The sequence below is a fragment of the Bubalus bubalis genome, chromosome 2, assembly GCF_019923935.1.
Source record: "Bubalus bubalis isolate 160015118507 breed Murrah chromosome 2, NDDB_SH_1, whole genome shotgun sequence".
Taxonomy (NCBI): domain Eukaryota; kingdom Metazoa; phylum Chordata; class Mammalia; order Artiodactyla; family Bovidae; genus Bubalus; species Bubalus bubalis.
In genome coordinates this window covers 28,825,281-28,850,111 of record NC_059158.1, presented here as the reverse complement: position 1 = coordinate 28,850,111, position 24,831 = coordinate 28,825,281, and the positions used below count along the sequence as shown (strand labels likewise).

Genomic DNA, 24,831 nt, shown 5'->3' with positions numbered 1-24,831 from the left:
GGACTGAGTGTGTGTGTGTGTGTGCGCGTGTGTGCGCGCGCGTGTGTATGTGTGTGTGTGTGTGTCACCCGCACCTATATAGGGTGGGGGATTTTTTTTTTTCTTCCGCGCTCTCGACTGTGAGGACGAGGCCGCCCACCCCCAGTCCGCCTGCTCGCAGCCGCTCCCTGGCAAAGGCGTGGAGCCGGGCTGTGGCTCGGCCCGAGCCCTGCGCGCTCGCGCCGCTTGGCGAGCCAGAGAAAGCTCCCGGGCTCCGGGAGAGCTGCGCCTCGGTTGCAAAATGACAAACCTCAAGTTTTTCTGCTCTCCCCTTTCCCCCTCTTCCTTCCAGATACGTCACGACGGATCAAACAGCTACCGTTTGATGCAGCTTGGCTGTCTGGAGTCCGTAGCCAATTCCACTGTCGCCTATTCCTCCTCCTCCCCTCTAACTTACTCCACCACCGGCACCGAGTTTGCGTCCCCCTACTTCTCCACTAACCACCAGTACACCCCGCTCCACCACCAGTCCTTCCATTACGAGTTTCAGCACAGCCACCCGGCCGTCACTCCCGACGCCTACTCTCTGAACTCGCTCCACCACTCGCAGCAGTACTACCAGCAGATCCACCACGGGGAACCCACCGACTTTATTAACCTGCACAATGCGCGGGCGCTCAAGTCGTCCTGCCTGGACGAGCAGAGGCGGGAGCTGGGCTGCCTCGATGCCTACCGCCGTCACGACCTGTCCCTCATGAGCCATGGCTCTCAGTATGGAATGCACCCAGATCAAAGACTCCTGCCAGGGCCCAGCCTGGGGCTGGCCGCCGCGGGAGCCGACGACTTGCAGGTAAATAAGCATGCGGCGAATTTGTCTGCGCCCTCCCCTCCTCTCCCTCCCCCTCCCGCACCGTTAATACTCCGGCTGTAAGCCGTCTCCTCTCTCTCTTCCTCTCTCTCTCTCTCTCTCTCGCTCACACACACACACACATACACACACCACTTATGGAAAGTTATCAAAACAATTAGAGGAGGCGTGTGCCATTCTGTCCCTCTCATTGGAGCAGGCATTTCACCTGGACGCTCGGGAGTCCGGCTAGCTGCGGGGCCCCTACTTCCTGTCGGTCTGCACCAAGTCTTTTGTGAATCCGCATTTCTGTCCCTGAGGGGATGGGGTGGGGGAGATCAAGGAGGCTGGGGTTGAGCCAACTGGACTCAGAGTAAGACCCGATAAGTTGATGACCAATCGCACCCTCAGTCTCGGCGCTTTGCTTGGTCTACCTTCGTATTTCAGGCATTTGTCCCAGACTGAGCTTGTGGGGAGCTTACTATGAAGTAGGGGAGCTGGTTTGCTCCAAAACTTTGCGGAGCGGGATGGGGGGGGGGGGGGGGGAAGCCCTGAGCTCCAGCGAAAGTTTCACCAATATTCTAGATTGCTGTGAAAAGTGAAAGATCCCAAATGAAATCCTCAAAAATGAACCCCAATAAAAGCCTCTGCACGGTGCGTTTGACCCGAGTGCAAGCTTGGACCTAATTCTCGCTGCCTGAGGAGTGCCCACTCTCGTCACCCGCTGGACGATTCACAACTTTATTATTTTTTTTCTCCTGTCTCTCCAAGCCATTAACTTTTACATAAGATGCAACTCCTTAAAGAGAAGGAAATGAAATAAGAAAAGGGGTGGGGGGAGAGAAGATGAATAAGAAGGGAGGAAGAAAGAAGAAAAGGTAGATAGAGAGGAAAAGAGGGAAAAAAGAAAGAGGAAGGAAGGAAGGAATTCACATACAGTGAAGGCCATGACTCAATCAGATGATGTACTTTCTCTCTTTATGTATTTTTGCACATTGTTTGCCAACAATAGAATTTATAATTATGTAGATACACTGTCACAGCCATATTTCCAAGTCTACACATGTCCCAAACAGACCCAGAAGACACAAATTTGTAACTTCTTTTGGCTGAAATTACAGCTTTGCCTGTGAGTCTGCACAAAGCTGGCTACTTTCTCTAAGGTCCCCAAAGTGAAAAAGGAGATTCTGGAGGAGCAGGATTTGGAGACAGAAGAGATCCCTCGTTGCGCACAGAAAATCTTTCCCCCTCACTTACCTCTGAGCAAGGGATTATTTTAAAATTAAAGCGAAAGCCCTTACAGTCCCAACAAAGAGCCCAAGCCACAAGATCGGTGCACAAGAAAAAAGATTTGGCTCCATAAACCTTGACTTTCTACATTTACATTCACGAAATAATTTTATACGCTCAGGGCATTTTTACATTTTTCACAAGGATCTCCTTATGTCTCAAGAGGAAAAAAAATCTGCCATTCAATGCTTAGCTCAACTAAAACCTATTTACTTCTTTTAATAGCCGCGTCTGCTGCTGATTTTTTTGTATCTGTACAAATTTTTTTTCTGTGCTAGGCACAAAGCCGGGCATTTTTCAAAAGAGGGGATTAGAACATTTGCAAGCACCAGACAAAGAGCGAATCCCGTGCAAAAGAACACCGTAGTTTATCCAATTTTCGACTTAGTGCCATTCAACTAGTCATTTATGCAATGTCATCCGACCAAACAACATGTTTTACTTATGAGGGGGGAAAGTTTGTTAAGTGAAGAGACCAAGATTCGTTTCTTCTAAGAAAATAAACATCTTAACGGTGCGCCAGAGCCTAGGAGGAAAAGCGGTTTCCTCCCTTGGAGAGCTTCTGGGCCTCTACCGTCTCCATTTCAGATATTTTGAAACCTTTATTTCCATCCTGTTTGTTATGGGTTTTTTTTTTTTATTTTTTAACATTCTTAACCTACCTTTTCCCATTTATTGCTCACACTGAGGGAAAATTCATACTGAGAGACACACTCCAAGATAATAGCAGAAATGGAGAACAGAGGTATATGATATGTTTATGTATCTATGTCTATAGAAGTGTGTATATACATTTTTGACATAGATAGGGATATATGGAGAAAGTTGTAATTCTGGCAAGTTATTTTCTTCCACTCCTCCTGGACTTAGTTGTCAAAATGAAAAAGAAAAACAGTCATAGCTACTTTTAAAAGAGAAATGGGGAGGGGATGTGTGGGAGAAACCCGTCTCTCTCCTTTTATTTCTTCCTTTTTAAAACATTCATCAGCATATGCCTCATTTCCAATGCAACAAATGTAAATATACTTTTCCCTGCACAGAATTTTAAGTGAAAGTCCAATGGTTTGGAGGGCGGTCTAAGTCTGCCTAACAGATGCAAACAGTCTTGTGGCTTCAGTTCCATCTTTGAGTCCCCTAAAAAGATTTGCTATGGCCAACAAAGGAAACTGTCACACCTTTTCCCATCACCGCTTTAATTTATGCTCAGTCTCTAAGTTTTTTTTTTTTCATATTGATTTGATAATCACTTTAAGGCAGAACAGTTAAAATAAGAAAGAGCTCGTGAGTAAGTTGAAAAGGGGGGTCTTACAGGCCTGCCTCAATATGGTGAAAATGGGGAAGCAAAAGGGAGCCAGGGCTGTAAAGGTTGTTTTGTAAAGTGGGTTTTTATTATGCACCGACTCTCTCCGCATTTACTTAACTCTTCACGGGCTGTTGGGTAGGTTAACACCCTTCAAGGCCTCTTTCAAGTCCAATACCTCGTTTGTTTGTAAAGGAAAATGAGCCTTTAACACATTTCGACTCAGGAAAAAAAAAGAGAGAGACAGACAGAAATTTTTATTTTTCTTAATCAAAAATCAGCAGGCCTTTTCCTTCTTCCCAGCTCAAATGATCCCTCAATCCACTAGGAGCTTGAAGATATACAGTGAGTGACTCTGGAGGTGTTCCCTCCATAAGACACATTTTGGGTAGCATGATAGGATATTCCTACATCTGGGGTAAAACAGTACCTTCATAAGATACCTTGAATCCTGCACTTGAAATAGCTCCTCTGAGCTCCCAAGAAACCTGCAGTGCCAGACTTGACACTTCCAGTGTAATTTGCTCCATGCAGAAAGTGCTGTGGAAACTGTCTATATATATGCTATGTGCCTTGATGGAGACTTAAAGGGCTTCTCATTCTCTTATGCCAAGATAAAAGGCACTCAGGTGCTTTGAAGTGTAATATTGTATGGTGCTGTAAAATGCATACCTTAAGATTTATACAACTTTTAGATTGTGGTTTTTCTGGCAATTTTTTTCCCCTTACAATAGTGTGTGCTGCCAAAGTTGCTTCAGCTCAATGATTGCTTTTAAATGTCTACTATGGGGTAATGAGGATATGGGGATCAGAGTTGGGGCAGATTGAAAGACTTAACTCATGTATCTGTTAGTATCCATATGAGTGATTGTATTTCTTTTTCTTTCATTAAGGGCTCTGTGGAAGCCCAGTGTGGGCTTGTTCTCAATGGCCAAGGTGGTGTGATAAGAAGGGGTAAGTAACAACATAATGAAACTAAACATTCTTCTCTCATCTGTTACTTTGTTTTCAAAGTCCAGCAGTGCTTTTAAACATCAGATCCCCACCTGATGATAAAGAAAACAATGACTCTTGGTCAATTACGCCTGTCCCACACAGGCATACCCACATTAAAAAGCTTCCCTTACTCCACTGAGGCTTGAACTAGCCTGTGCCCAAAAGAGAGTGATAGAAGAGATTTGCTCTTCCTCAATGAAAGAGTGACAGAATCAAAGTTAGAGGCAAAAGAGAAAAGAAAAAAAAAATCTTTCTCACAAACCCTTCCCCCATCATCACATCCTCGAGCAGAATTTCTGGTCTCTTTTAGCCCTAAATGTGCCAGCCACAGCCTGGGTGTTTGAGGTGTTGGTGTTAGCTTGAGGCTTTGAAGGATTCTATGAAAGGCTAAATTCATTGGGCTTCAGGGAAAACTAATGAAACACCAATATTGTAGCTGCCCTTATTTTTCTAAGTGTCCAGAACATTTCTTTCTTTAAGGGAGGGTGAGAAGAGGAGGTGGTGTTAACTGTACTGGATAAAGCTTTCTTGTTCCCATCTGTTGAGGAAAACATCTGAACCCAGAGTTACCCATGGAATGGGAAGGTGGGGGCAAGGCAAGAATGGAGAGCTGTTGATTTCAGCCCAGACACTGAAGAGGGCTGCATCTCAAATGTTCCATTTTGACAAAAGGTTTTGAACTATGACATTTTATGAGCCTCAAGGCAATGCCAATTTCACTGGCTTCCTCACTTCACTGTACTCAGAGCTTCTGAGGCTTATTTTCCTAGCAAGCTGAGTAACCCGAGGAGCACACAAGGCAAGGGGGACCAGCTGTTATCCCAACTTCATACGAATTAATAAGACATGGCCTATTCACCAGGACTAATTCCAGCTCCAGGGCCACGGTTGTCTCTAGTAACTGAACCACTAAAAACTGAGTCACTCCTGGTGGCACCAAATAAATGTTCTTCAGTCCCTCTCCATCCCTTTCAAAGCTTGTTGAAAGACTACAGTGCTTTTCCAAAGAAAGGATTGCATGGATAGGAAGCATTGTTTTCTTTCAAGTTTAAACTGCAGGTTTTACAACCCAGTGTCCAGTGTGAAACATCCATTTAAATTGAGGTGGGAAGAAAACAGAATGTTTTCCTCTGAGAGGCTATTGTCAGAGTGGATATTTGGGATTTCCATACATGGAAAATGGCTATTTAAATCTGTTATTTCACCCTATGGAGATTTGAAAGTTGTTTTTTTTTTCCCCCACTGCTAGCGTTGTTCCACGAAGATTTTTTAAAAATGAGCCAGATTTAAGCTTGTCAGCTAGGCCAATACTCAGCCATATTGAAAAGACATGAAATAGGCCTAGACTCGTGAAAATTGAAATAAAATATACATATTGTTGGAGCGAGGGGGTTAAAACACACAGTGAAAGAGGGACCAGGTGACAATTGTGTTGAGGCGGCCACCCTAAAGGTGACGCCAAGCAGTCAGGGCGCACGAAGATGTCGGTGGTGCTGAAGGACAGCGCCACTAATTAGCGCCCGGAGCCGGCTCCTCGCAGAGCCCGACTCGCGCTACTGCGTTTTTGCGTTCAGTTCCGCGCTTGCTCCAAGATCACCTTTTCAAATGCTTGGAAATTGCATCAGATCATACAATAGCTGACAGGGGGTTAGAATTATTTGAGACCCAGGCGGGGAGCTGGAAAGTCTGCACAGGCTGCTGTGCAATGAGTTGAATTTTTGAAGAGATTTACGGAATAGACTTCACCAGATATTCAAGAAAGGCCAACGCTCTCCAGTCACCACAAGAAGGGAACTGCGTTCCTATCCTCTCAGAGCCACGGAAATGGTTTTCCTTAGGTGATGTTTGATTGCTCTTGTAGAATTCGGTGTCATTCACCTAAAAATCACAGCTGAATGTATTTTAAACCAAATATTGATCTTTCAGAAGAACAGCAGGGCTCCAAGCAAAAATGGGAGGTGATTGGGGTTTACATCTCTATTGTTTGGCTAAACTTGATCCATCCCCCTCCATGCGAAGGAATTCAGAATTTAGGTGCTGAGTCTATTCCATTTCCACGTGTCTTAAAAAAAGACCAATTAACTTAGTTGTGCCTCAGAGACCAGGGAGTGTGTCTCTGTGTGTCTGTTTACTCTGAAACGATCAATGTTCATGACAATTTACAAATGGATAGCAAGGAAGTCTTGCATTAAAAGGCGGTGTTTCTCCTGCTGCCGGCCCAGGTCCTTCATCATAGGACTCGTTTTTCAAGAACAGCTAAGGAAGTTTGTTGTCTCTATTGTCATGGCAGCACACAGCATTCTAATATCCATAGCTCAAGTCACCTTTGTTCATCAAGAATTGGGAGGACTTTAACTCAAGCGCTTTGCTATATGACCACACTGTGCAATGTAGCTCAGATGGAAAAGTCTGTTTCTCTTCTAATTCATGCTTTGCAGGTGACTCACCATATGAAACATGATTTGAAAAGCACCACTTTTTGCCATTGTTTCTTTCCTGCTGAGCTCTTGGATAAACTTAAATTTCTAATGATTTCTAAAATTTGCAATGGGAGAAAAAAAAATAGAGATTCTCTTTTACTTCTCAAGACCCCCGGATGCTCTTCTAGAAAAAAAGATCCCTTAATGCCCTACACAAATTCACCAGGGAGAAGCTGTCCTGTTTACAGTGTTGTGTGTGTGCGCTTGTTGGGGGTAGGGGTGTCTCAGTTCTTTAAATTTAGCCACTTCTGTTTGCAAATAACAAAATACCATTTCCTTGACTCACTTTGGTAAGTAGCAGTTACATTGTTTTTGCCTATAATGAAGCCCTATAGCCAAAGAAAGCGGAAGAGGGGCAGCGGCGAGGTAATTACCACCTAGATAAAATATTTGCCACCGCCTCGGAGGTGCAGCTCCCCGCGCGCTCACTCTCGGTTAATGGTGTGCACGATTTTGCCCGCAGCTCCGCCACTCCAACCATCAGAACCAATAATCTTTACTTTACCCTGTGCTCGCGTATCGATAGCTTCTCTCGCCTCCGGCATCGGCTTTGATATGTTAATATTTCTGAGTAGCAAATTCTGCAGAGATCATATTAATGTTGTACGTACAGAGTGGAGCTTTGCCTTCGTTGAATATTCAGATAGTGGGTTTCAAAAGGCATCTCTTGAAGAAATGAGGCTTCTATTTACAGGAGTCGTCTGTGTTTTTAATCATTAAAAAAAAGAAAGAAAGAAAGAAAGGAAAACCCACTCTTCTTTTCCCCATGAATCTTCTGAGGCTCCCTCATGGCCCCCTCCCCTTTGTCAGATGCTGGTCCCTTTCATTTCTTGCTCTGAGAATTTAATAGAGGGAGAACAATGTTGATGACGACGATGATGATGATGAAGCTAATAATGAGTGTATCCAGATTGAAATCGCAGGGGTAGGGGTTCAATTGGGTAGGGGCTCCTGGTTTTCAGAAGAGAATGGAGATTAGAAGAGAAGACATAGCTTTTCCATATTTGGGTGAAAAAGTGACATTTTGGCCCTGGTCTTTTTTGTGTGTGAAATCGGGATGGCAAACTCAAAAAAAAAAAAAAAGGAAGAAAGAAAAAAATGAAAAAAGTGAAGAGGGGAAGCGCCCTTGTTTCGCTTTGTGATCACTCTGCCTTGCAGCCCCAGGCTAATTTCAGAAGCTTAAATACCGCCATAGCCTCTGGGCCACGCGGAGAGGGAGCGGACCCGGCCACGGGCAGGCAGGAGCGCTTACCGGATTGCCCGTGGCTACACAAAATACAAACTACTTTGAATCAAAACATTTTTGGGGAATTAATATGATCTGAACTCTGCACGTTTTAAGAGAGTTGGAGTTTGTCAGATCGCTTAGAGGTGACTGGCACGCCAGCGGAGGCATTTACGCTGCGGTACAAACATTGTCAGATCTGATTTAATTTCAAAAAAAAAAAAAAAGCTTCCGTGAAATGGAGCTTAGCATCAGTCGCCCAGTCTGCCAATAACAGTGGATGGGCCTGATCGCTCTTCCTGTCTGCAGCCTTCATGGCTGCCCACAGGCGGCTTGGGCAGGAAGATGAACTTTCTTCTGCTTTTTCGGTTTTCGTGAGGGTCCTGAGTTTTGGAGCTGGAGTTAGAGAGAGCCTTTTGGCTCTTTCAGCAGTTCTTGAAAGGAGTAAGATTGAAGCGGGGTGAGAAGCCTTATTCCTCTTCTTTCGTCAGAGCCCAGGGAATCGCTCTTAAACCGTCAAAACTCATTTCTGTGGCTCATCCATTGTGAAAATATTGTCAGAAACACACCAGGAGCCTTACCTGTCTTGCATTACCCAAATACAGATGCTGCAGATCCAGAATTCAGTCTCCTTTAAGAAGTTTAAAATTCATGTAGGAAAGGATCTAGAGGCCTGGTTTGTGGGAAATCTATTTTACGGGGAGGGGGGACTACTTTCCATAGCCTACCGCCGCCTCTCTTAATTTCGTTATTGCTTTGAACATCCCCAAAAGCCCAAGCACTCTCTGCGCTAGGGAATGGGGATTAATTTCACCCTCTGCTCCCCACCCCCCCCCCCCCGCTAACACACACCATTAAACATCCATCGCCACCTTAAGACAGTAGTCTGTCTATGCAGACTTCCCTTTCTTTTGTTCTGCGTGGAATCCGCACCCGGAGAAGCGCACTCAGACCTGGTAATCCAGTAATACCTGTTACTACATAGCCTTCTCCTAAACACTGCAACTCGCTGCAGATACAGCATCCCGAGGCCTATTTAATTGCAGTTAAGCCCCTATCCCTTTGGTGTTTGATTACAATTAACATCCGCTTTGCGTGGAGGAAGGGGATTCATGGGGGGGGGGGGGGGTTGGGATGGAGAGGGTCGAGAAGCTAGAGAGGAAGCAGCCGAGAACGATCCCACCTCATCCCATTTATACGCGCACCTCGCAGAAATGCAGCCGAAGAACAAACAGGGACAGGAAACTCCTGTAATCGCTTACACATTTTTTAATGTGTCAGAAAAAACGAGCGATCACTGGAGATGAAGAAGGAGAGAGAGAGAGAGAGAGAGAAATCCCTGCCGTTTGTATTTCTTTCATTTGAATTGTAAACATCTGTTTGGCTGTAAGGCGAACAGAACATTTATTTTGCTCTCAAGATTTGGTCTAATTATGTCAACACCGAGGCGGCGGCGATTGGGGCGGCGCTGCGGCTTTGGAGAGGCTGCGCGCACGGGCCCGCGCCCGGAAGCCCGCCGGGAAGTATTGATCGCACCTGCAGAGCGCGTGGGGCCTCTAGCCATCACCCGCTCTGTTCCAAGACGGGAAGGCACCTAGTGGGGGTGAATAGCCTAGAGGCAGCTTTAGGGGTTCCAGGGGAGCCGCAGTTCCTGGGAGAGGGCCCGGGCTGTTTCCTCGGCCCTAATTGCCTGGGAGGAGAAGAAAAAGCGCGCCCAGGCAGCGGCGCCTGGCTTTCCGATTCCGTAGCCGCGCACAAAGTGGGCGGAGTCTTGTCGCGCTCCACCGCTTGCACCCAGCGCCGCGACGGCTGCTCAGCACAATGGTGGGGTTGAGTGGCCTAAACTCAGGATGCTGAGGGCGTGTGCCTCCGTTTTGCCTGTTAACCTCCTTAAGTTAAATAGAGCAGGTGTGAGCATCCCATTTTTCAGATGGGCAGACTGAGGCCCAGAACTACTCCCCTAAGGTGGCATGGTTCACTAGATGGCCAACGTTTTACTTCTTTCCCGCCCGACACCGTCCCCGGCCACACCAGGAGAGGCGCAGCTCCCTCCCCGCTCTGTTTCTAGCTTCATAGGATCTGACAAAGTCTAGCAGCTGGAGGATCTGCCTCTCTGTATTTTGTGCTGGTTTTGCCCCACATACCGTCTTTGGCTGACTTTTCAATATAGCTGTGGCAAAGTTATCCCTTTTATGATAGCCATGTCCTAGACAAGTGACCTTGAGTAGGTGATTTCTTATGCTGTTACTATAGCTACCCATCTGAGTTTGAAGCCTCACTGGAAATAGGAATCTCTATTTCCAAATTTCGATTTTTAAAATAGTAAGTCCGGTGGAAGTAGTATTGCCTCTGCACACTATGAATGGAAAAGAGATGTACTCTATGGTAAAGAGAGCTGGGCATGAGGACTTTGGCCATGGCAGCAGAGATGCCCCTAACTGGAGTGCTGAATCTAGAATGAATATTGCATGATTTCAATCAGAGCTGACATGCAATGCAGGTACCATGAGGAACTTCAGCTAGAGACACTGGGGAGGAACATTGTCAATGGCTTGGCATCCTTGACCCTGTCATCCTTTCCTTCTTTGAAATCTCATCATTGCCATCTGGATCCCCTTAGAGATGTCCCACCTTCATTCCAAATGCAAAACTCTGGTTATGTTGACCTGTGACTCTTTTCTTCCTCCTTAAAAAATAAAGCACTGGGAAGAAAGACATCAGGTTCCTTACGCTGCTGTAAACTCTACAAGTTGCCAAATCTTCAGCCAGGACAAGAGAGTTCCCCAAGGCTGCAGCAATGCCAAGTATCAAAGTAACAGAAATTCCCTTTAAAGATGCTGTGACATAAAAAATAAAAGACTCTGGAGTTGATGGCTAATCCTGAATACAAAATAAATCCTCCAGGCAATTTGTGTGTGCATAAAACATATTCTTAATATGCAGCCTGTGTGACTTACCTAATAAATGCTTATTTGAGCATAAGCCAGAAGACTAACCTGGATGCAGGAGAGAAGGCCTAGGGGTCAGGGATTTCACCTTTGGTTAGGTAGCAAACTCAGTGACTTCCTTGAAAGTAGCTGGCTTTTAGCATGCGGGTTCACTTTGTCCAAAGGGAGCAATTTTCCAGTTGGAGAAAGCCCAATTTAACTTTTTTTTTTAAATTTTTACAAAAATTACAATCTTCTGCATCTCCCTAAATTTCATGTCTCACCTACCATAGATTAGCCAAGATAGGAAAGGTCTAAAACTATGCCCTTTCCTTTCTTGGAAAACAGCACATACACTTATAATAAACTTGAGACCAGTTGAGTGAGATTCCTGTGTCTTCCACTGTGTACTGGCTAGTGTGCAAGAGAAGATTTATGCAAGAATATAAATTTGCTAATGATTCGTAGTGACCACAGGGAAAGGCTCATTTTCAGGTGAAAATGTGTGAATTTTTAGTAAAAACATTATCATTTCTTTTTTGTTTGTTTCTGGCTCATGGGGCCCCCAGCAGTGCAAATACAGAGTCCTAACCCACTGAACCTCCAGGGTATTATCTTGTTAATATTTCTGCTTCAGATGAACTCAGTATGACCTAAGTTCTGAAGCTCACTGTGTCGTGATTCTTACATGACAATAAAATCCAGATTCACTGATACCTAACTTACTTTCTTATTCATCTCAACTTTTGAGTGGTTGCTTGAGTTTATTTATTTAATTTTGGTTGCATTGGGTCTTTGTTGGGCTTCCCTGGTAGCTCTGCTGGTAAAGAAACCACCTGCAATGCAGGAAACCCCTGTTCGATTCCTCGATCGGGAAGTTTCCCTGGAGAAGAGATAGGCTACCCACTCTAGTATTCTTAGGCTTCCCTGGTGGCTCAGATGGTAAAGACTCTGCCTGCAATGTGGGAAACCGGGGTTCAATCCCTGGGTTGGGAAGATGCCCTGGAGGAGGGCATGGGTCTTTGTTGCTGCATGTGGGCTTTTTCTACTTGTGTTGAGCGAGGAACTACTCTTCGTTGTGGCGACATGGCTTCTCATTGTGACGGCTGCTCTTGTTGCAGAGCGCAGGCTCTAGGCACGCAGATTTCAGTAGCTGTGGCACATGGGCTTAGTTGCTTCACAGCATCTTCCTGGACCAGGGACCAGGGATTGAACCTGTATCCCCTGCACTAGCAGGTGGATTCTTACCCAATGTGCCATCAGGGAAGTCCTTAAAATACATTTTGCATCTACAAGTACAAAGTGAGAGCATCAGTGAAAGTATAATGGTAGTTTCTAGAGCATTGTGTGCAAAGTCACTCTGTCCTGTCTGAGTCTCTGTGACCCCATAGACTGGAGCCCTCCAGGCTTCTTTATCCCTGAAATTCTCCAGGCAAGAATACTAGAGTGGGTAGCCATTTCCTTTTCCAGGGAGTCTTCCTGACCCAGGATCAAGGTAGGGTCTCCTGCATTGCCGACAGATTCTTTATCATCTGAGCCACCAGGGATCTACTTCTAGACATCTGGGGAAATTATTATTATTGCTATTATTATTATTGGTTTTAAAATCTTCTCTGAGAATATGAGGTGAAGAAGCACAGTTGAATTTGTGTTCCCTGCTCCTGAGGCAGGCATTTGTATGTTTTTTCATTATATTGGCTACAAGTTTAATTACCAAGAAAAAGATTCCAATCTGATCATTGAAACTATTACCTTTCAGATTTCAAACTGAGGGCAAGTTTCCAAACTCTAGCATTGGGAATTTAGCGAAGTGTACATGGCCCATCTTCCAACCTGTAGCGAGCTGGCTGCTTGGATATTCTCGTTATCTTCTCTTGTGTTTTGGGGTAGGAGGCATTCAAGGTGATTTCCAGCCTTGGAATGCTTCAGGAGAAAGACCTTGTTGGGTGCCAGCACTTTCAGGGGAATCTTGGATAACCCTAGGAAAGCAGGAAGAATTCCAGACAGCACAGGGGTAGAAATCCCCTAAGAGTGGGGCAAAGTTAGTCTGTTCTCTGCACCCAGGTCCAGGGCCTCTTTTAGCTTTTTAAAGATCTTCCCAGGTTCCTTAACCCCTGTGCCTAGAAAACACACCTGAATCTGAATGCCACAGACCTGATGGACATAACATTCCATCTGAGTTGCTTTGTCAAAGAAAGGAAGGCAGGTGGTGAGTCCTAGACCACCGCTTCTCAAAACTTAAGGTGCACATGAACCGCCTTAGGGGCTCGTTCAAATGCAGGCTGTACTCAAGATCTGGGGCTGGGCTTGCGATTCAGCATTTCTGACAAGCTCTCAGGAGATGCCAGTGCTGCCGGTTGAGAACCACCCTTTGAGTAAAAATACTAGCCGACACTCTCCTGCCCATTTTTCTTTAATCATTGTCTCTCTCTCTCTCTCTCTTTTTTTTTTTTTTTTTTTTCCTCATTAACCTCATTGAACTTGACCCTTTTCTGGAAATGGGTCTTAAAATTGCCCATAACTCAAGAAATCCAGTGTATGCTCAGAAAAGTAACCTTTGAATTTGAACTTGCTACTGAACCTCCAAAGCTCTGCCCTTGGTGCCTGGGGAGGCAGCCTTGCATCCTGGGGCTATGCAGTGGTGTGGACACTGGCTCAGGATTTTTGCAATAAAGGAAGGTCAGACCATAGGAAGCTTTGCCCACTGATGATTGACGGATTGCTCTGGGTCCTCAGTCTACTTCAGCTGCCTGAAGTTTGGGGATGTTCTCTGTTATTCCTGGAGAACAGAAAAGCTCCAGGGGCTTTCTGGATCCTGGAGACAGAAGGCTTCTGCTCCAGAAGCACCAGCAGTGGGATATTGCTTTGGTGATTTTTGCCAACAGCAGTTATCTTTGCTTTGTTCCCTAGTAGTAGTAATAATAACAAGCACAGCAGTATTAGTTGTGGCTAGTGGCCACTAGCATTTTATATGTTACTATTACTATGTTCTAATGTTAACTCAAGTTTGTGTGTCCCAGGCACAGTGCAGGGCTTCCCCAGTGGCTCAGCAGTAAAGCCTGTAATACAGGAGCCACAGGAGACACAGGTTCGATCCCTGGGTCCAGAGGATCACCTGGAGGAGAAAATGGCAACCCACTCCAGTATTCTTGCCTGGAAAATCCCGTGGACATAGGAGCCTCGCAAGCTACAGTCCATAGTGTCGTAAAGAGTCAGACAGGACTGAAGCGACTTAGCACGCACACACGCATGCACATATGGGTTGGAGGTGTCTAGCAATGGGCACGCGATTTTTAACGGTACCTGGGGACTAACTGACTTTGATGCCTGTACTTGGCAGATAGACGAGGAAAGAGAGATGGCAGTTCTCAATCATTTTAGAACAGAGCTTTCAAAACTTTTGTGTATATAGTAAGTCATGGATACAATTATATCTATTCATTGTGTATATGTGTGTACACACACATACACAGAGCCATGACTATATCATACCTATCCTTTGTGGGCTAGTTGGTATAGTTTGAGGTTTTTAACTAATTGAAGTGTTTCTTGGTGTGGATGATGGCAAAATGAACATTGGTGGGCCAGCCAGCACTTCATAGGATGCTAACTTTGGCTAAAATGAAAATCATACCCTCACAAACATTCTCTGTGTGATATTTGAAAACCAAAGCTTGAGTGTTATTGGATGAGACATCTTCAGAGCAGCTTTCTGAGATGACCCAGGTGGTGGATGTATAAGAAAAATCATACTGTGTATTTCCAAATCCTAAGTACCACCATGATAGTAACTATGTTTTATATAGTTATTAGTATCTGTGCTCATGGTCATTAATATATAATATACTTTTCCCTCCAAAGGTGGCACCTGTGTGGTCAACCCCACAGACTTGTTTTGCTCTGTCCCTGGTCGTCTGTCCCTTCTCAGTTCTACTTCCAAATACAAGGTGACCATTGCCGAGGTGAAGAGACGCCTCTCACCCCCTGAATGCCTCAACGCTTCACTCTTGGGAGGCATTTTGAGAAGGTAAGACAAAGGAGTTTTCTGATACTGTAGTTTTGAGGGGTGGGGGGGGGGTTGGTGTTTTATCCTTTGGCCGCACTGTGTGGCATTTAAGATCTTAGTTCCCTGACCAGGGATTGAACCTGCACTCTCTGCATTGGCAGCTCGAAGTCTTAACCACTGGGCGGCCAGGGAAGTCACTGGCACTGTGATCTTCTAACTGTATGGTACCACACTCCTCAACCCTCAGCCCTCATGTCTTCTGTCCCACGTTGAACACCTCAGATGGTCAAGTCTTCTCATTGTTTTCCTCTAAATGTCAACCTGCAAAACCTAGCTTTTGTTTGTTTTTGGACAGAGCAAAATCCAAGAATGGGGGTCGCTGCCTGAGGGAGAAGCTGGATAGGCTGGGTCTGAACTTGCCAGCGGGAAGACGGAAAGCAGCCAACGTTACCCTGCTCACTTCCTTAGTTGAAGGTAGGACTTTTCAGCACAGCAAAGTAATGATGGAAGGTTAGCAGTTCTTTGAAATTCAGGTTTGTTGATGAAGCCATTTCATTTTTGTCTATATGTTAAAGACAGTTGATTTACAGGTGAATTTCCCAACTAATTGTGATAGTGATGATTCAATTAGACTTAATAGAAGGCTTAGATGTAGACTCATAGACTATCATTGCATTTACTAATCTTAGTAGTAATAGAAAAGACGATAGCAATGGAAAATTTTGATATTTAGACAAGTATTCCCCACATAACAGCAACAAAAAACTGAGCTTTTTTTTTATTATTGTTTATTTTAAAGTTCAGATCAATCTGGCTTAACTAATTGTTATTCAGTGCAGCATGATCTACAGGATAACCAATAATCCTTTATAAGGAGTTCACAGGACTCAATGCATGGTCACGAGTCTGAGAGCACATTGTATTAATCCTGTAGACATCTCTTAAGGTACAGTGAAGTTCCATGGCTTTATGAGCGAATGAGCTGACCCACAAAGGCTAACCAATGGGGTTAACACAGAACATATTCTGTGTTATAGAATATGTTCTATAACATGTTTTCTATAACATATTTAATAAGTTTTTTTTTCAATTTATTTTTTCTTTTGTGTTTCTTCTGTAAGAACTATACATATTCTCGTTCAATCTTCTAAGAAAAGATATCACTGGACATCTTTCACACTTTGTAGAGGAGCAGTTGAATGTCAGGGAGAGTTGTTGTATAACCTAGAATGCTATTGTTTTAAAAATGAAGGAAAGAACCTTTTTGCCAAGACTCACCTGTACACACCTGTGACACTTTCCTTGCATTGATTTCCCGATGTCTATAAGGCACTGTAGGAGGTGAAAAGTCAGTGAAACACAAAAACAAATATCTTGTCCTTTTCCAGATTATCAACACACACTATTTATTGAACAACTCTGTGAAGTAGTGTGTTCTTGACATTGGTCTTGACAAAATCACTTTGGTGATTTTGCTTTTAACAGGTATCTTTGCTTTACTTCCTAGTTGTAGTAATGATAACAACCACAATATTATTATTGGCCATGAACATTTAATAAACATCACCGACTCAATGGGCATGAGTTTGAACAAACTCCGGGAGATAGTGAAGGACAGGGAAACCTGACGTGCGCAGTCCGTGGGGTCACAGAGAGTCAGATGTGACTTAGCGACTGAATGAAAACAACTGTTATTATATAGTACGTCTTGTACTACTTGCCTGTGTGTGCTGATACTGAGAGCTGGCATATAGTAAGGAAGTTGACTCATAATCCACTTATAGGGGTCAAAGTAGAAAAAATGACTCATGGGTTCATTCAAAAGAGAAGCAGATTCCTGCTTAAGTAAAAAACATCATTAAAATTATAGCTACCTAACAAAAGAACAAAAGTATGTTCAAAATATAATGGTGAATTCAAGAATTACATGAACAGAAGAACTTGATTGGTTCTCAAACCCAATTCCACAGTAAAATCAGCTGAGGATGTTTATTAAAAATCCCTGGACCCCATTCCCAAACCACTTGAAATGTAGTCTCTGGGGGTATGGTGCACCTATCTTTATTTTAAAATACCCCCTGATATATAATGAGGTTTAAGGATCCTTGATTTAAATGTTCCTTGAGATACTTTTCATGTAGCTAGTACGAAAAGCAAAGACCTCTGGTGGCTCAGATGTTAAAGCGTCTGTCTCCAATGCGGGAGACCTGGGTTTGATCCCTGGGTCGGGAAGATCTCCTGGAGAAGGAAATGGTAATCCACTCCAGTATTCTTGCCTGGAGAATCCCATGGACAGAGAAGCCTGGTAGCCTACGGGGTCCACGGGGTCCCAAAGAGTCAGACACAACTGAGCGACTTCACTTTCCTTTCACTTTCAAGGAAGACCTTTATCCACAGTGTCTGTAAATATGGATATTCACATGCTGGAATGCCGGCACACACAGGCAAATAATACAAGACGTACAATATAATAACAGTTGTTTTTGTTCAGTCGCTATGTCACATCTGACTCTCTGTGACCCCACGGACTGCGCACACCAGGCTTCCCAGTAAAACCTTGAGAACCCTAAAAGCACATATTCACATTTCTTCTTGTTAATTTTTATGGTATCCTGAAACACCAAGTACCCGGTGAGAGAATCCTTGAGCAATGCTACCAGAAAGGATACAGGTTAAATGTGTGAAATTCTAGGACCAATCTCATGCTTTTGGCATCTACTCTTCCAGCAAACCTCTCTTATCACAAAAATGCCTAACTTGGGTTCTATTCATTTGACTTCTGGTCACAGAGGAGTTATGTCAGCCTTGGCTGATGAAACTTAAAATTTTATTCTTCCCAGATACATTTTACTTTATGTTTTTCTCTTTTAAACTTTTTTATTTTGTTTTGGGGTATGGTCGATTAACAATGTTCTGACAGTTTCAGGTGAACAGCGAAGGAACTCAGCCGTTCATATACATGTGTCCATTCTTCCCCAAACTCCCCTCCCATCCAGGCTGCCACATAACACTGAGCAGAGTACTACAGACAAATCTTACTTTTCACTGGATGCTTTTGAAATCCCCCAGATATTCACGATGTAGAGAAAGAAATATTTCATTGGTGAATTCCAGGCCAGGCATTTTGATGGAACTGAAAAAATGAGATTTAAGGGCAAAAGGACTGTTTGTGTCTCTCAACTCCCCACATATTATGTTATGACCTTCAAATGTGTGTTCTGTCTCTCTCACACATATGCACACACACACACCTTAAGTTTCATTTATATACTATATTATATACATTAATATGTATTATAGTATTTTTATTCTATTCCATATTTTTATATTATTTTAGAATGCTAATTGTAGACCCACTACTTTTAAATGTTGAACATAAGCCCACTAAATTTATTTCAAGACTCACTGTTGAGTCATGCGTCATGACTGACAGTTTTAAAAACTACAAGTTGTCTTAAAGTAAGAGGAGAACCTAATACTTTATGACCTTGGTCCTTTTGGTGCTAATGTGAATTTGATTTAGTTATTTCAAGAGTGTTTTGCTTATATAATTTTAGCTAGTAAATATTAAAACTTTACCATATTTACTAGTTGGTATTCATGGACCTTTCTTTGACCATGTCTTTGGGTAATATTTTTGCCCCTCAAGCAAACATTTTTACAGGAGTCAGCAACATTTTAGAAGCATTTCTCCAGAAATTCTAAAATGAGATTTCTAATTGTCAAAAATAGTTCATCAGCTTTCTTGTAAACCTCTCGTTTTGTAGGAAAGAATACTAGTTTTTTTTTTCAATCATGTGGAATTTTTTTTTAACTTTCAATCAAGTTTATTTGCATTTTACAAATACACTGTGATTGTGAATGCTTTTTAAAAAAATATAAATTTATTTATTTTAATTGGAGGCTAATTACTTTACAATATTGCAGTGGTTTTGCCATACACTGACATGGATCCGCCACGGGTGTACATGTGTTCCCCATCCTGAACCCCCCTCCCTCCCCATCCCATCCCTCTGGGTCATCCCAGTGCACCAGCCCTGAGCACCCTGTTTCATGAATCGAACCTGGACTGGCGATCCTTTTCACATATGATAATGGAAATTTTTTAACTTCCTGATGGCCCAATGCATTCACCAATGGTTCAGCCCTTTCCCATTTTGGTATAGCACTTGAGAACAAGATAAGTAATATCTGATTGGCTTTATTCCTCATTGACCACACTTAGAAATACATCTCCTGAAGGTCCATCTTCTGTGACATTTCAGTACTTGTCTGCTGCTTTCTGGGAATGATTTGAATTTAGCCTTTCCATTGTTGCTATTTTGATAAAAACCCCAAAGAAAGAGTGGTATATGCGGACCCAACTAGACTCTCCATGCAGACATAACTTTACCATTGTCAAGATACAAACAATGAACAGTAAGGTACCTTATGATGGGGATTGAAATTAGCAAATGAAAGTTTATTTATCAAAAAAAAGGAACCAACAACTAACTTGTCCCTAATCTAGTAGTGGTTTCATCATGATATTCCTAGATTTCCATGTTTGCTTTGGGTTTTCAATCATTTAGTTTTTAATTATTTTTATAATCATTCCCTTCTATATTTCTTTTAAATGGAATCTCTCTATTAATCATCCTAGCATCATTGTCAAATCAACATATTAGAGTCATTATTTTAGGGACTGTTTTAAGAATATATGAGAGGGTTGTTTCATGCAAATTTACAATATTTAAATTATTCACAACATTTGTTACAAATATCATTGCACCTAGTAGCCAATGGGATAAACTCAAAAGTAGCTGACTTTTTTCACCTTTAAAGCTGTTTGAAAGGGGACATTTTAGTAAGGTATGTCTTTAGAATGGGGATTTATTTTTTGGTCCACATGTACAGATATATTTGATCTATAATAAAATATAAGTATTTGAATTCAGAATCCCCTGAATGTAACTGTTTCCTTGTTACCTATATACCTTCATTTAATGGGGTTTAAATATATAACTAATGGTTGGTACAGCTTCTTTTATCCACTTTATTGCAAGCCTGAAGTTCTTTTTATTTACCCTTGTTAATCACATTGCTATGACTTCTCCTTAGTCCACTGTAGTATCTATAATACCAAAGAGTTGTCATTCTCTGGAAAATTCAGATTAGACTTACTTAACCCAATTTACTGATCTTCCTGAGATCTTGGGATAATCCCAGACTCTCTTAGAGTGGGAAAAATTCTATCTCTGGAAAGCATTCCAAGAATTTGGCCAATATTATTGTCCTAGTTCTAATATCCTTGCTATATATTTATTATTTATGAATCACCAATTAACTGCCTCCCCTACATTTTACTCCAGAACAATCTTTGCAGTGTTGGTGGTGTTAAAACAAAGATAAGGAGTCAGGTATGTAGTCATTCTTGCTCATCGCTCCCACCTCACTTGAGGTTTTCCAAGATGGTCAAAGTTGCAGAGTGTTGCTGAAGGGAAGTTTTGTTTACTTGAGTGGGGCGCTTTCCTGGGACAGTTTTGCTGAACTTGCGAAACTCACATAGCATTCTCAGGCAACACCAGGAGTTTGAAGCACACTTTAAGTCCTTAAACATAAATGCCTCGGCTTTCAGTTTGTCATGTATGTAGTGCGTGCTAAGTTGCTTCAGTCCAACTCTGTGTGACCCCATGGACTGTAGCCTGCCAGGCTCCTCTGTCCATGGGATTCCCCAGGCATGAATACTGGAGTGGATTGCCATGCCCTCCTCTGGGGGTCTTCCTGACCCAAGGGTCGAACCCAGTGTTTCTTATATCTCCTGCCTCAGCAGGCAGGTTCTTTACCACTAGCGCCACTTGGGAAGCCCTTTCAGTTTGTCATGGCTAGAGGTCAAGTTCTACTCATTAGAAAAGACCCCGATGCTGGGAAAGATTAAAGGCAGGAGGAGAAGGGGACAACTGAGGATGAGATGGTTGGATGGCATCACCGACTCAATGGACATGAGTTTGAGCAAGCTCCAGGAGATAGTGAAGGACAGGGAAGCCTGGCCTGCTGCAGTCCATGGGGTCACAAAGAATTGGACACAACTGAGCGACTGAACAACATATATATTTTAAAAAAAAATATGGGGGAGGGAAGGGCATAAATATCCATCAGCAAAAGAAGGGACCATTTACAAATATGTGTATGATTTCTATTCACTCTTTCAAATCTAAAACCTTTGTTGCTATTGCTTCCTTATTTAGTTAAAAAGAAATCAGTAGGCTTCTAGACCCTATCCTGTACACCCCCCATAATATCACTTTTGACATTTTGTCTGACTTTGGGTCAGTTGCTTAACCTGACTAAGCTTCATTTTCCTAATATACAGATAAAGGTCATACTATCTGTAATGGTTAGGGTAGTGCTATCTCTTATAACAGTTAATTTCTAAAATTTCAGGGGCTTAACACAATAGAAGCTTATTTCTCAGTCTTCACAGATGACATGAGTGTTCCTCCTTGGGACCCTTCCTTCCTCTCATAGTCTCATTCAGGGGCCAGAATCCTTCTGCCTCTAGCTATGCCCTCTGCTAGGTTCTGTGCACTCAGCTCACAATAAAGAAAGATCGGATGGTAAAAGGACACAGCTTCCTACCCACGTGGCCAGAAAGTAGCCTACATGCTGCTGTCTACGTTCCATGACAGCCAGTCCCACGAGCACACCTAATTACAGAGGCGGGTGTGAGACATGCTAGAAAATGTCGTGTCCCGACCCTTCTTAGCAACAACTCTGTAGTGTAAAAGAAAAGACAGACCTTGGACAGTCCAGCACCCCTTTCTTCCATAACATCTGCCTTATGTGTCTTTTGTGGCATTAAATCCATTTGCTAGATTAAACACTTGACGCCATGGGGCACAGAGGCAGTTGTTAAAAATTAGTACCTGTCCTCTCGTTTTTTTCTCCTTAAACAGTATTACTCTCCTTAACAGTATTACTTCATAGCAGAATTTACTCTGAATCATAAAACTTTAGCCCTGGAGGGAAATGGAAGACTGAGTAGTCCAAGACACTAAGTCATAGTACCTCTGGTTAACAGTGTGCTTCTGGAGTCAAATAACCTTGTATGAACCCACTTCTACCACTTACCACTTGCTAGCTGTGTCGTATAAGCAAAGACACACAGCTTCTCTGAGCATCAGTGTTAAGGAGTGTTAATAACAGTTCAGTTCAGTTCAGTCACTCAGTTGTGTCCAACTCTTTGCAACCCCATGGACTGCAGCATGCCGGGCTTCCCTGTCCATCACCAATTACAGTACTCTCCTCATAAGATTGTCATGGGAGTGAAATCAGAATGTTTGTAGAGTGGTTCACAGGGTTCCCAGCACAAAGTTAGTGTCAATTAAATTTAGTGATCATTATTCTCAAATGAGAAAACTAAGGAAGGTACAGTGAGATTCACCATTTTGCACAGGATTATGAGAACAGCAAGGAGGAGAATCCAGGTCTGGTTTGCAACATTATCATGTGTTTTCCACTCAGATTTATGTTAGTGATATAGATTCTGAACAGTTGCATTGCTGAACTACTTCTGAATTCAGCTATATATTTATAGTTATAACAGTGTAACAGTATAACCAAGGAATAGAAAGAAGTTGGCCTGTTTTTCACTATGGATTGGACAACCCATGCTGGTAGGAATCCTGAGCACGTTTGTTGAGCTTTCTTGTCCTTTTTGTTTTAAAACATCCTGATATACCATCTGCTGCCACTTAATCCCTCAAAGTTAGAATAACATTAAATCTTGGTTCTTTCCATTTTTATGGAATAATTATAAAAAGTATCTCTTGTCCTTTCAAGAGGATGCCAATCTAGTTAGTTAGACTATCTTACAAAATATTTTCTTTCCACTTCAGCCAAACCAACCAAAGATAGGAGAAAGGAGTGCTATCACTTGGCACTATTTCCCTTTTGTCTCTCATCTTGAGTCAATATGATTGCATTTCCAAGAAAACAGGGAAAAGAACCATCAACTTGACAATGAACTCTTTTCCTTTAAAAGAGATAATGGGGAGCAGATTTTTTTTTCAATAATTAGTTTATGGCTGTTTAATTTAGAAAGAGGTATTGTTCATTATTTGAGGCTTCAAAACACCAAAATCCTTTAGTATCAGTAATAATACACTTATGGGGTATGCTCAGGATTGTTTGCTCTTCTCAGGGATTTTAGGACAAAGCTGATATTACCATGATATTCACACAAGCACCACAGTGGATTTCTCTGGGTATGTCGACTTTAAGGGTGACCTCCAGGGACTCAGGGCATGTTTGTAGGTCTGAAAAGACCATCATCCTGATATAACATCTCCACCACCCACTCCAGATATATTTCCGCTTTAGTCCCTCCTCTGGGATGACAAGGTCTAGCTTTCTTCTAAAACTGTATATGATATTAAAGAAAGACCATAAATTGACTCCTTGTTATATTGTAACTGTTCTCGTTGGTGCTCCTTTTGGTGATATGATCCGCTGCCGCTAAGTCACTTCAGTTGTGTCCGACTCTGTGCGACCCCATAGACCGCAGCCCACCAGGCTCCCCCGTCCCTGGGATTCTCCAGGCAAGAACACTGGAGTGGGTTGCCATTTCCTTCTCCAAAAGCCCAATCGCTAGGGGACCCTGCTGTCTCCTTTTGCACACATTCTGGAGTTGACAGTGTCTTCTTGGGCACAGTTTTGCATTTCAGAGATGCCAGTGGAGTTGAACTCAATAAGTAAATTCCAGTGCACTCTATGTTAGTCATTTTAAGGTCTTTCTTGGAAAAATGGCTCTTTTTCAGTAGGTATTCCCTTATCTGTAAATTTCTTATTCTAAGTCATGGAATAGTTTCTATCTGAGAGGCTCTGCTTTGACTATTGATAGATTACAATCCAATATCCTTGTCTAATATTTGAGAGCTAATATTTGTCAGAATTGTCAATGATTGGTCTCAGTGTCTTATAATATTATGCATAAATAGACACAATCTCAGAGGGATTTTCTTAAATGGTTTGCTTACTTCCTAACAATACTTCTCTGACCTGCGTCTTACGGTTCTTACATTTTCAGAGAGAAAGGTGCTTACATGTAGGGGTAGAGGAAATAGGCTATTATTACATGCATGCCTTTGTGTCTGACTGTGTGCTTGTGGGGTCCTTAGAGTCCTACTCCTATTCTGGCCCAAAAAGTCAAGTTTATCCAAGCCTGTTTGGCTCAGTCCTTCCCTACCCCTTAGGTCCAGCTTAGTACTCACTCTCATGAATCGTGATGCTCCTTGAAAGCATGTCTCTGCATTACTTTCCTAGTTGTTTTTTTTTTTTTCTGTTTTCTATTATACTCTCTTTCAAAGTTTATGCCAACTAATGTGCTTTTCAAACACTCCTGTTTCTGCTTATTTCCATTGTTTAGATTTATCAAAATTTGTAGGTATTCTAATAAAACTGTAAACTGTATAATTCCTAGTGCTGTCTAATGCCCATTGAATAGTAGTGGAAGTTTTGAAATTGCTTAGGTTTTAATTTGCAACAAATATTTGAGTTTTGAATAAAAACTTTCTAAGATCTAGGTCAGAGAGTAGTTTTGTTTTTAATTAATATAATTTTAAATAGATAATTTATATAGATGGTAAAAACCCAAAAGTTACAGAAGAGTGAAATAGTTTCTTTTCACTTTATCCTTCATTTAGTTCCCCTCCTGGAAGAAAGAAATGTTATTGGTTTGTCTGTTTTCTTCCAAGAAGGTGTGTGTGTGTGTGTGTGTGTGTGTGTGTATGTGTATTGTGTC

At 42.6% G+C, this 24,831-nt stretch overlaps 1 protein-coding gene across 1 annotated transcript in view; it reads left to right on the top strand.

Annotated features, from left to right (window-relative positions):
* The first annotated feature begins 225 nt into the window (after positions 1–225).
* The window catches only part of TFAP2D (transcription factor AP-2 delta), a 59,048-nt gene continuing 34,442 nt past the window's right edge, over positions 226–24,831 (top strand). Inside the window, exons 1-4 of the mRNA XM_006056751.4 lie at positions 226–829; positions 4,310–4,370; positions 14,906–15,071; positions 15,406–15,524. Of these exons, the coding sequence (XP_006056813.2) occupies positions 281–829; positions 4,310–4,370; positions 14,906–15,071; positions 15,406–15,524 (895 nt within the window). The 5' untranslated portion in view covers positions 226–280. The remainder of the gene's footprint in view (positions 830–4,309; positions 4,371–14,905; positions 15,072–15,405; positions 15,525–24,831) is intronic.